The sequence below is a fragment of the Emys orbicularis genome, chromosome 2, assembly GCF_028017835.1.
Source record: "Emys orbicularis isolate rEmyOrb1 chromosome 2, rEmyOrb1.hap1, whole genome shotgun sequence".
In the NCBI taxonomy this organism is placed as follows: Eukaryota; Metazoa; Chordata; order Testudines; family Emydidae; genus Emys; species Emys orbicularis.
Window position 1 is genome coordinate 77,353,622 of NC_088684.1, and position 13,205 is coordinate 77,366,826.

At 40.7% G+C, this 13,205-nt stretch overlaps 1 protein-coding gene across 1 annotated transcript in view; it reads left to right on the forward strand.

Moving 5' to 3' along the window:
- The first annotated feature begins 1,901 nt into the window (after positions 1 to 1,901).
- The window catches only part of LOC135875136 (opsin-5-like), a 36,449-nt gene continuing 25,145 nt past the window's right edge, over positions 1,902 to 13,205 (forward strand). The window contains exons 1-4 of the mRNA XM_065400125.1: positions 1,902 to 1,989; positions 5,668 to 5,830; positions 8,052 to 8,179; positions 9,922 to 10,256. Coding sequence (XP_065256197.1) covers positions 1,902 to 1,989; positions 5,668 to 5,830; positions 8,052 to 8,179; positions 9,922 to 10,256 — 714 coding nt within the window. The remainder of the gene's footprint in view (positions 1,990 to 5,667; positions 5,831 to 8,051; positions 8,180 to 9,921; positions 10,257 to 13,205) is intronic.

The window sequence follows — 13,205 nt, forward strand, 5'->3', positions numbered from 1 at the left end:
AGCCCCATCATCCACATTGCATAGGCCATGAAAATAGGAAGGGACATGACTTTCTTGAGTCCTCAATAATGTATTTCTTACAGGTCTATATAGTATCACTTAGAGATGTGTAGATCCTGCAGTTTAATTCACAACAGATTGAACATAAAGAGATGCTTCACTGCCAAATGCAATGAACTGCAGCTCATTTGCCCCAAGGCCCTGTAGCCTTCAGCCACTCCTCTCTCCACTGAAGGCCAAGGAAGGCTCAGCAATTTCTCCAGCTGCACTGAGACCAATGGAAGTTAAGAGCCTAAATACCTTTGAAGATGTGGCCCTTGATGACCTCCTCCCCAGGTTTCCTGTCAGTATTCAGTGATTGCTGGCTCTAGCATGCCCTTCTAGGGCTTCTTTGTTGTGGGCGTCTGTCCTCACATGCTATAAATAGACTTGGAAGGATTAGATTTTTATCGGTAATATTTCTATTGATGATGATAGAAATTTACAGCTAGACAAAGTAAGAAAACTACTTTTGGAGCACTTACTAGAGTTTGATTTAAGGATATTTACGTAGTATATATTTGACATGTGATGTTGCCAATTTGTAGTTTAATGGTTACAATGCTTTCTCTTTTTGCATCTCAATGTTTGTCTTTAAACAATGGTCTGACTCCCCCCTCCCCCAATAACTTCCCAGAGTCATAAAATTTTACATCAATAAAATTGGAAACAATGGTTAAAATAAACTGATATTATCCATTGAAATTATATAAAAAAAATCAAATTCTGCCAAGCCTAGCTATAAAGTTGTTCTTGGGAGCAAGATGCGTTCTCAGTAGGGCAGTGGGAGCTGGGAAAACACTAGTGGATGTACTGCTAGATAGCCAGACTCGGGCCAGGGGCAGAAGTGCTCTGTAGTCCCTAACATAGTAGCTAGAGAACCCCTGGCAAGATACAAGTGGCTCAAGTTCACCCATTGGAACAGGATTCCAAATTCTTCTTGCGCTTTGCAAGCAGTTCACTATTTTCTCTAATTTATTTGTTGTTGAATATCAGTTGCTGAAGAATTTCTTGAGGGCAAATTCAGAGGTGTTCTATAGAATCTCTTGCAGTCAGAGTCCCTTAGATTTACTTAAGTGCCCTCTCTGAAATGTAAGGGAATCCAAGTTGGTGTAATTTAAGAACCAACCAGCCAGAAGAAAGTGTAAATTAATGTAGGAATGTCCTGCTTTAATTTGCACCTTTATATGCTATCCTGTTAGGGGTGAAAAGAGGAGTAGAACAATTAGACTTCTTTACACACACACTCAGTGGGACAAATTCAGAAATGAGTGTGTCTGTGCAGGATGGGTAAAATCACTTACATGTTGGTAAGTGGGTGTGAACCTAAGTGAGTCAAAGCATGTAATAAATAACTTCAGAGAGTATATTGATGTACCATACATGTTGAAGAGGGGAGAAAAAGTGTAAATTATACCTATATTAGACCGCTATATTTTCTTAGGCTCACTTAGGGCCTGATCCAGCTCCCGTTGAATTTTAGATTTTCTTCCATGGTTTTTGGCCTTTCGTGCCTCCTATCTTTGGAAAGTGCTGAACAGTCTCACACTTTGAAATTCAGCCCCCTTTTAATGTTTCTCAAGTTGAGCATCCAAAAATCGAGGCATACAGAGTCACAAGACATTTTTTGGAAAATCTTGATGTATTCATGTTCTAATGAGTCAAAGGGACACCGCTCAAGGGTGACAGAAACTAACCTTCCTCAGCAACAACCCCATGCCACATCTCTCATCTTCAAACTTGTCATTGCAAACACTGGAAAAATCAAACCAACGCCCCCCAACAAATAGCTTATTGCTAGTCTCGCAGAATGCCAACAGAGAGATTCTCAGATGCTGAATTCCCATTTTCTTGTTTTTCAGATGGGTTCCTATCTTGTTAATGCAACATTCCAGTCCAAAATAACAGAAGGGGAAGATATTATTGTTGGAATGATTTATACAGTGTTTGGTAAGTATGTTTTCATGGTAAGTATGTTTTGGAGCTTCTCCTGCGTTGTTTCATGTTGATTATTTCACATTCCAAAGGTTTGATGAGAATGTAGAGGGTCTGGAAATGGAGTTAATTACTGACACGGATTACTTCAAAGTTTTCATAACAATAAAATAAAAGAATAGATTGACCTAATTACAACTTCTATAACATTAATTAGTGACATATTTTTCATCAAAAAGAAAGTACCTATTCAATTTTAATCTACTATAATAGTTTGACAATAATAACAGTGTTAACTTTGGAAGCCATTAAATATTTTTAAGAATGATTTACTGCAAAATATTGTGTGGTTGGTTCAACTTATACCAGATGAGGTTCTGGTTAGCACTATTTTGTATTTCTGGTTATGGTGTTAACATTGAATCCTTAAATCCCAATCCAGCATCAACATCTAGTAGTGCAAACCCCTGTACTCATGAGGAGACCCAGAAAAGTCAGTGAGACTCCTCATGGGCACAGTGGCCCATGAAAGTAGATCCAGATGCAGGTTTAGAGCCTTAAACATGAGCAATGAAGCCAAGTTACTCCTGGAACTGTAACACTGAATTTCTCTGCATCTAAAATCCTCAGTCATTGACTTCAATAGATTTGACCCCAGTTATACCACTGGTGAATATGGTCTTATGAATTCTTTATGGGTAAGAAACAAAATGCATATTCTAGCTGAGAAAAGGCCAGATCCTTGGCTGTAGCTGAACTGCATACAGCACAAATTGCATGGAGATAGGGGAGAAAGTGCCTTAAAATCACTCTTTCAATCCCTGATACTGCTCATATTGTATGCTGGGCCAGTCTACCTGGTAACTGCTTTAATTTATGACTACTGACAGCCGGGGATTAGTATGATGTAGAAAAAACGAGGAGTACTTGTGGCACCTTAGAGACTAACAAATTTATTTGAGCATAAGCTTTCGTGGGCTAAAACCCACTTCATCGGATGCATGCAGTGGAAGGATGATGTAGAAGGATCCCTTTCTCCTTTTCCCCGCTACATTGTCAGCAGGGAATTGTGTAGACATCTCTACATTCATTGTATACAACTGGAGGACCTCCTTTACGCTAGTATGGTCTTCTCTGCGATGGATGTTGGCTTTTGAGCTGTGTGATGCAAATCCAGGTGGGAGAATTTGATCCCTAGTCTCTGCTTTCTGTGAACCAAGTCAAGTGTTTCAAATGCAGAAACTGAGGGTTGTCTGTAAAGAACATCTCCTTCTAAACAACATCACCCCCCAAGACAAGGAGCACCAATATAGTACATCAGTCCTACTTCATGGCTGGAAAAGCAAATAAAGAATCTGAGAGGAGAATTGTGGCATGACTGGCCATTGAAATGTAATTGGAAATCTAACTCTCTTTGTAGCTTTGCAGGAACTGGTATATATATTATAAAGTACTTTCTGATTAGAAACAAATACGTGAGTCTTGCTGTTTGCTCATTGCAGGTGAAAACTAGAATTTTCTGGTGATGCTTTCATTCTGTTTCTGATGTTCTGCATGCAGATCATCATCAGCAAAGCAAGGTGCAAACTTGCTCTCGCTGGAAAGTGAACTGCACATGAAATTGTGAAAATTCCATCTACTTCAGCAGTATATGTTATGCCCCACTCTCCCACCTTTTGCTAAAAAGGCATTCAGCAAGGTGTGTTGCCTAGTAACTTACTATTTTTATTTTCCCTTTCAGATCCCATGATAGCCAACCCTGCTCAGATCACTGGCTCGCTTCAGTGTGATTTTACAGCATGCACTATGTTAGTGGCGTCACAGCTGCTACAGGACCTTGTAAGAGAAAGGAGCCAGCCTTTTGGGCAAGGGGGTGTCAGGTAAGTTGCTTTTACAAGAAGTACTGTGCAACTTTTATGTTAGATATAATTTTGTAATTTATTAAATTCCCCTCTCCCTCCACAATTTAATAACTAAAAAACTGACATCAAAGCTGACCTTCCCCAATCTCCATGCTCCAGCAGAGTCCTAAAGCAGCTGTGACATCCACATGGTGCATGCTGGGATATCATATCAGAGCTTGAGCTGGTAATCCAAACAGGGCTGGGTGCTGTGGGACCTTGAAAGCAAACAGAAAAGGTGAGTTGTTTTTATGGAGCCAAGTGATGATCGTAGACCGGCTACTGAGAACATTCAAGTATTACTAAAGTGGATGGAATTTTCATGTGCTAGTTGCAATCCATTTTGATAAGTGAAAGTAATTCTAATGTTTAAGTTCCCATGCCTTCAATGGCCACATTTGATCTCATAGTCTCAGATCATGTCTCCTGTAGAGATATGTCATGAAATATTTGGTAGAGCTGGTGGAAAAATGGAAAAACTATTTCACAAAATAGTGGAACCATTTCAAAGGTGTTCCCATTCTGTAAGGTTCAAATCAAAATTTGTGGCAAAATATGTTTTAAAATGTTGATATTTTGAATTTTAGGTCCCCCCTTTTGTCACTAAATGAACGATACCCAGTTTTTTCTTCACTTTTTCATTTGTCTCTTTGTGTTTCCTTCTTCCACTCTAAGTTTTCAAAAGTTAAAGAATTTTTCAAAAATTGCAGTGGCAAAAGGAATTTTTTTTTAAAATGGAAAAAGTCAATATGTATTAAGCAAATCAGGATATTGTTCATTCTGTGCTTTCCGTGTGTGTGGGAGGGGGAGAAGCAGGTGGGTGCATGTGGAAAATCCAACATTTCAAAATTGTAAAATTTCTGGGTTTGGTGAAAAATAAGGAAAATGTTTAAAGCAGTTTTTGAAAAGTTTTCAGTTTAGAAAAAAGGCCATTTGTATGAAAAAAGTTTTGAACAAAATGTTTTGACAAGCTGTAATATTATTACAATAGGACTAAAACTTCCCCAGATCAATCCCTCTTCTCCTCTTCCTTTTCAAGAAAGTCTCCGCCCTCAGCACCTGATATAGGTTTAATACGGTAGAAAACAGTTTGTTACTGCTTATTACAATTCCTTGTTAATCAAAATAACAATGAATCCAGCTAGCATAGTCCTTCAAGTGAAAGCAAGATAATTTGTGGAGAACATTTGAAAAAATACTGAGAGGTTGGGGGGGGGTGGTGGAAATAAAATTCTACTGGCTTGGTAAATATAAGGATATATTAAGTGAAGTAAAGCCTCTTACTGCTGTGCTGAAAGGTCAATACTGAGTTGTGGTATTAGGATTTGAATACATGACTTTCTAACCTAGAAATCAGCATGGCTACTAGTTAAGCCATACTTTTCTCCACAACTATAAGAACTAGGTTTTATCCTACTCATTCCGAGCTAGAGAGCAAATTAATATTCTTTCCCTGTTATTTGTGTTGGAATGTTAGAAACAGTATATCGTCTACTAGAATTATATCAGATCCTAAGAAAATGAACTTTTTAATCTGGCGATAATAGAGATATAATTTAAGTTTATTTCTCCACGATTCACTTTGTATCCTTAATCATTATCGCAAATGAGTCTTAAATAAGGCATTCCTGGAAAAAAAATTTGAGTTGAATTAATTTCATCATAGAAAAAAGATCATCCCATAAACACTGACTAGGTTGGCAATGCCTTACTCCTTGCAAAGAGTGTTAAAAATGAAAAGCCAATAAATGAGAGTAATGAATTCCTCTTTTTATTTTATATTCCCCTATAGGAATATGCTCCTTGTGTGGAAACAGTATTCTTCTGTATGTTTCCTACAAGAAAAAGAATTTGCTAAAACCAGCAGAATACTTCATGATCAACCTTGCCATCAGTGACCTTGGTATGACTCTGACCTTGTACCCTCTAGCTGTTACATCCAGCCTTTCTCACAGGTGTGTTCAATATGTAAATAGTATTTAATATCCTCTGCACAGACTGGAGGCCTCTGTCAGCAGACAGGATTGAATTATTCTGCCACTTTTGTAGAAAGGACAGGGAAGATTAATTACAGAGATTGAGAGAAGTATGTTACGTAAGAGCAGCTTTCAGAGCTGCTGGCTGCATTTAGTTTTCTAGTCTGAGGCCATTGCAATTTGTATTCCTCCTGGGAAAGGGGCTTGGGGGTATTTCTTCCATACAATCACTCTACCTGCTGTCTGAAATCTTCTGTGGGAGGAAATGTAAAAGCTATTGGAATGTAGCTGTTTAAAAAAAACACAAATCTAATATGCAAACAAATCTGAGGCTGTATATGACTCCTGGGGATTAAATTTAATCCTAGGCCTTAAAGTTATGGTTAATGTTCAACTCACAATTGGACTTCTTTCCAATTTAGCTCTTCTTTCTCTTGCCTCTACCTCCCTCATCCTTGCAAGTTTAACCTAATAATATTCCATAATACCTGGCTTTTGTGATCTTTACATGGGGCTCAGAATCGCTAATAAATGCCCTTGCTGGATCCTAGGCAGTATTTGGTATGCTGTTGAGTTTTCCCATGGAAGCTTTTTGGGATTGTGGAGAGGAAAAAGGAGGTGCTCACAGGATGGAGGAGAATGTGAATCTAGCCCCCCAGAGTCTAATTTATTCAGATCAAAGGGATTTAGACACCTAGCTGCCACTTTGGGCACTGAAGTCCAACATTTAAGAGCAAATGGCATTTGCAAAACATCAGCTCAGCTGCTGCTGCCGAGCCCTGTAGGTGTCTTGGAGACTTTAGGTGCCTACATTTTAGTGGCTGAACATGCCCATAGCCAAGTCCTGACCTGCCCATCAGCTCTGTGCCTAACTCCCATCTACGCCCCAGCAGGATTCACGAGCTAGGCATTCCCCTTTTGGGTCCCATCCAGGAGGTGTGTTCACAGCATGTTGAAATCCACACAAAGTGGCTGGAGGATGGTGGGGAGGGGAACGGACCTTCCTGGGGAAACTGTTGATTTTTTTGATGAATTTTTTGTTGGGAAAAGGTTTGAAAAGATCAAACAGAACATGACATCAGGGCTTGAACACTGCAAATGTTTTGTTTTGAAATGACTTTGTTATGAAAGGGTATTGTACTTTAAACTATAAATTATAATATAATTTTTAAAAACCCCAAATTGGAATGCATTTTATCAGAACGAAATATTTTGAAAACTTCATCTGATTCAGAATGGAAAAAAAAACCCTCTGAATGTTGGCATTTCCTGCAGAGCCGCACTAGGAAGCAACAAGGTGAGATGTAATCTAGCTAAATGGCAAGGTTCAAGAGGAAGTCTTTCAAGCCAAATTCTGATCCGTGTGGGAGAGCTTGCATAAAAGCTGCCCACACACTGCCTAGCTCAAGTCAGTGCTATTGACTGTTTACTTTCATGACTGTATCACCTCCTGAGCAATCTGCTTCCAAGAGCTACGGTATAAGATCACCTCTTTTAACTCTTCCGTATGCGGGAGAAGGGAGAGAGGGATTTTTGAGATTCCATCTCCTTACTGCAGGACTGTTCTCCTAATTAGTGCTGCTTTCAGAATGTGTCTCTTATCCTCTCTCAGGGCCTTGTCTACACACTCTGATTTTGGTTTGAGTAGCTTAATTTGGTTTATTTTAAACCAGTTTCTAATCTATTTAAATTAAACTGGAATAAGCTACTCTTATACCGAAAATACGTGTCCACACAGGGGACTGCATTAGTTTAACTAAATCAGTTTAAATTCATATCTTTAGTTAAACTGCTGCAACTCTCCATGTAGACAGTGCCTAAAAGTGTTGCAGAGGAAGAGGAATGAGGAGACCAGAATTCTTAGCAGCTGGTGCCAGAGAAAAAGGGGGCGAACAGCTTGGCAGAAGTGGCTGAATTGAACAGCCTCTCTCTTTTTTTTTTTTTTTTCTCACCTTTCCTCAAAAATGAAGGCAGGCAACGATTTTCTTAATGGCACTAGAATATTCCAGTAAGAACGCCCTCCTTCAGTTACCTGCTGACCAAGCATTAACATCACAGTGATGCTCGCTACTTTCAAATGGTAAATGTCAACATTGTAATAATGACCACTACGAGGGACTTTCTACCATGTGCCTTTGAATTACAGGAAGAATGCTGGCATCTAAATCTTGACTCTTGTTTTTGTTTTGTTTGTTTTCAGATGGCTGTATGGTAAACAAGTTTGCTTGTTCTATGCATTTTGCGGTGTACTTTTTGGGATCTGCAGTCTGTCAACACTAACATTACTGAGTACTGTGTGCTGCCTCAAAATTTGTTTTCCAGCTTATGGTAAATTAATTTCCTTCTCTCTCAGATTGTTCAGTATTTGTCTCTTGAACAAAGACAGCCATTGGCTAGTCTGTGTATCTTGGAGAATGTTTATATAGAAAGGTGTGTTACGTGGGGGGAGGGGAGGGTTAAATGATTATATATCTGTTCTCCCCAGTAATTGAGTTTGGTGCTATATAAACCTCGTTTATTATATCGAAACCCACTTATGCTGAGGTAAATGACTCAGAAGAGGACCATGAGGTAACTGTTAAAATGACAGCAAGGTTGGGTTAAGTTGATACCATTTTTAAGATTCATTTTGTACAATTATCTTTGACTTGATACAGGTATGAGCAGCATTTCAGTACCTTACTTTTTTTGTAAATGGTAGAGATGCATACTATATTCTTTTGACCTTTTCAGATGTTTTCTTTTGGTTTCTTTTGTTCATCTACTCAAGTTCTTTCTTTATTACCTCACTCACTTCTTAGGATAAGAGGAATGCCAGTCAATGTAACATAGAAAAGACAAATGTAGCATCAGATTTTACTGCTATTCAAAGAACAGCTTTAAAATTCTAGTATCTCATTGTTGCGAGAGTGGAACTTTAGGTGGAAAAGATCATGTGTTAATCAGATTTTACCTTGAGGTCAAACTGTCCTTGTGGTTTTAAAATTTGTTAAAATAAACTTGCTTTTATGTTAAAATCTCACCTGGTAACTTTTAGCTTAGAAGATGGTTTTACATTTGATTTTTAAATCCCTGAAGATGTTGTGTTGCAAGAAAAATGCGCATGATTGTAGTAAGTGTAGCCATGCAAATGGTGCCCCTCTCTTTTATATTCAGTACCAACAGAACTACTTATTCTTAGTGAGATAAATTTTCCAGAACAAAGATGACCTTCTCTTGAATCCAGATACACACTAACTAACAGTATCTTGGTTCTTTTCTTGTCTATGCATGGTGTTGGATTGTTTAAAGAAATTATAATTGTGAGGTTAAATAGTTAATTAATGTGAAAGTGTGTTGAAGCTGCAACATCCCTGTTAAGTACATATAATGTCTTATTATCATATAAACCTGAAAAATGGCAGATCTAAACATTTTAGGCATGGATCATGAACTCTGACTTACAAGTACTTGGCGCTACTTGTGTGGGGCAAAACATTTAGTAGAATCTCTCTAGGTGACAGCCCTTCTTTAGTTTGAAATCAGGGTGATCATTCTTTAGATTCATTAGTGTTTGTTAACATTGTGTTTGAAAGTCATACTGTGAACCATTCTAAAATGGAGCACATTTTGAAGCTGCAGGGAGCCGGGTCCTTGACTATGACCAAGGAACACACAGCACAAGTTGCAGGAACAGGGGTGTAAGGTGACCATGAAACTCCCCTTTGCAATCACCCCTTGCTCCCCCAGTTCTGTGCTAATTTGTGCTGGTCTGGTTTCCCAGCATAATTCCAAGCAGCCTGAGGGTGCCAGTTTTCATTTTAAGCTAATCTGTTTGAGTTCTTTTAAGTTCCCTTGCTGCTTATCTGTTAAGGCATCACAGAAAAGGGAGAGTTTAATAGGGGATTTGAAGGAAAACAATGAGATAGCTTTGTGGATGTTTATGGGGGCTCCTCCCAAGCATGGGGGGTAAACAATTGTAATACCCAGTGTCCAATAAAAAGGGCCTATGTATTGTTTTCTGGCTTGTATAATTAGAATCCATCACGCTACTGCAAGCAGTTCTTCACTGATTGTTTCATGTCTTCCAGGGAACAGATTTAGGCAAGAACATGGACGAATCTTGATAGCCTGCGCATGGGCCTATGCAGCAATTTTTGCCTGTTCACCCCTAGCTCACTGGGGAGAGTATGGAGCAGAGCCCTATGGTACAGCTTGTTGCATTGACTGGCATTCATCAAATGTAAACACGGTGGCAATGTCTTACACCGTAGCTCTCTTTGTCTTCTGCTTTATCATCCCCTGTGGGGTAATTGTTACGTCCTATACCCTCATTCTGATAACTGTCAAAGAATCCAGAAAAGCAGTGGAACAGCATGTCTCAGGTCCCACCAGGATGAGCAACGTGCAGGCTATTACAGTCAAGGTATTTGAACATTTGTGTTCTCAAGCCACATTCTGCATGCACGGGCAGCACCATTTAGAGTGCTAGAGGGATCCCAAGAGAGGAATGAGAAAGGAAAGATGATCAGTTCCATTTGTTTCTGAAACAAGCATGCAATGTTACCTTGTGCAGATTCACCACATGCAAATGAATTGTTCCTGCAAAACCCCTCAAGTGATAGCTTCAGGGCCGGCTCCAGGCACCAGCCCACCAAGCTGGTGCTTGGGGCGGCACCTGGAGGGGGTCGGCGCGGCGCTCCGGCCCGAGAGCGGGGCCGCGACTGGGTTCGCCGCCCTCCCCCGGCGCTCTGGCCGCCGGGGAGAGCGGAGCCCCGGCGGGGCTCACCGCCCTCCCCCCGGCGCAGCCTCTGGCCGCCGCGGAGAGCGGAGCCCCGGCGGGGCTCTCCGTCCTCCCACCGGCGCAGCCTCTGGCCGCCGCGGAGAGCGGAGCCCCGCGGGGCTCACCGCCCTCCCCCCGGCACAGCCTCTGGCCGCCGCGGAGAGCGGAGCCCCGGCGGGGCTCTCCACCCTCCTCCCGGCGCTCTGGCCGCCGGGGAGAGCGGAGCCCCGGCGGGGCTTGCCGCCCTCCCCCCGGTGCTCTGGCCCCCGGGGAGAGCGGAGCCCCGGCCGGGCTCGCCGCCCCCCCCCCCCGGCGGGGCTCTCCGCCCTCCTCCCAGCGCTCTGGCCGCCGGGGAGAGCAGAGCCCCGGCGGGGCTCTCCGCCCTCCTCCTGGCGCAGCCTCTGGCCTCCGGGGAGAGAGGAGCCCCGGTGGGGCTCGCCGCCCTCCCCCCGGCGCTCTGGCCCCCGGGGCTCCGCTCTCCCTGGCGGGGCTCGCCGCCCTCCCCTGGGGGGGGGGGGCGCGGCGGGAGGCTTTTTTGCCTGGGGCGGCAAAAAAGCCAGAGCCGGCCCTGGATAGCTTGTGAGGTTTCTGTAGCCTTTTCTTTAGTCTCTGGTAACAAAGGTATGGCAGAAGTTTTATTAGAGTTTTGTGAAAATTTCAGACCTTTTTTTCTTCTTTAAAGTTCTATATATTTTACAAACTATTTTGGAAGACTGGAGGATTTCTTTGGAAAACCTTTTTTTAAAAGGGAAAATGTATGCTGAATGCAATAAAACTTTGAAACTTGCAATAGAAAAATGTACTACTTGTAGCATGCAAGCAAATTCTGTACCTAAACATACAGTTGCCAGTTATTTGGAAGGAACTCTTAGAGAGTTACATTTTGGCCTTCTGTGTTGAGGTCATCTTTCTTTTGGCTCCCAGGTCCATCTGTCTTTCCCCTTGTTTTCAGGGTCCCATACCTCACTTTCACCCCCACATCTGTTTGCCTTTAGCGTTCTGAGGAACACTTATCTTTCTATTTTCAGAAAGTTTGAAACCCAAAATATATTCCTGTCATTCGTAGTATGATATTTTGTAGATATTGTCCCAGATAGGCAAAGAGATGGGCTGTTTTGTAATGACGGATGTGTAGTAACATTGCATTGCAGTGTTTTTTGTAGCATATAGTTTCATTTTAAGCTTGCAGTATTACTCATAACAGCTTGGTAGCATTATCTAGATCAAAAAGAAAATCAGATTGCATTAAAGAAGTGAGAAATAGCTAAATATTGAGACCTATGCTATGTGCTGAGGAATCGGTACTAAAGGAAGAGGATTGTGTTTTGACAAGAGAGAATTACTGAGCATAAACAGGGCTAAACAAAGGAGCTGATAAATGTTTACGCTCCTACAATATCCTGAGAGAATACAAGGTTAAGTAATTCATTTATACCGTTAAAACATATTTTGAAAGATTCTTGCATATTGGATGCTATTGTGTCTATTAGAAGAAATGTAGACCAAATCTGATAAACTTTTATATATTTGGAAAAAGATTCTGAAGTGAGATATTTTAAGCCACACATCTCACTGTCCCATATGTTAAAAACGGGGCTCCTAAGTTTGAAACGTAAAGATAAATCACAGGAGTTCTCCAGAGGAACTTTGACTTTTGGATAAATCTGAAAAAAACAATTACATAAAACAAAGATCCGTCTCTCTCAAGTGATGTGGTGGAACCTCAGTCTGAGTCATTTAAACTAAACTGGAGAATACAGTGGAGGGGAACAAGCTTGCATTGGGAAGGTGATGGACTCTGTTAGCTTTGTGCATTGTTTGGAATAGAGTTGGTTGGAGCAACTTCAGTGGAGTCATATTCTTATGGAATATGCAGTTCTGCCAAAATTGAAACACTTTGTGAAATCTGGTCAGTTTCACTTGTGTTTCTTTCAGAAGGCAAACCAGACAAATCCAACAGTCAGAACATCCCATTTTGCCAATTTGAACAAAAACATTGAAATGTTTCATTCTGAATGTTTTTGGTTTAAAATGACTTTTTGTTCTGCAATTTTAAATTTTGTATTATATAGTCTAACCTAAAACAAAAATTTTAAAGTGAAAACTGAAACAAAACAATTTTGTTTAAATGAAACATTTTGAATGATGGGGGGAAGAAAACAAACCTCAGAATTTTCTTCCTATTCAGAACAAAGCCAAATTTCAAAATCTCAATATCCTTTGCAAAATGGAACTTCCATCCTCTGTTCAGCTCTAGTTTGGAGCTTTGCTTGGGCATATATTTTACCTCTTATTTCTGCGTACTCCATCTTCAGTGCCCTGTGCTTTACTCCCTGTTTCTTTAATGTACCCTTTTCTCCTTCTCCCACAATAAGGAGTTTTTAAGAACAAAAAGAATCTTAACAATGGTATCAATCCATTACTAGATGGAAATGCTATAATTATCAATAACAATGCAGAAAAGGCAGAATTGTTCAATAAATAGTTCAATAAATATTAGTTCTGTATTTGGAGAAAAAACAGATTATGCCATTCCTCTAGGGTCTCAGAGGATGTTAAACAGCAGGTACTAAAGTTAGATATTTTAAAATC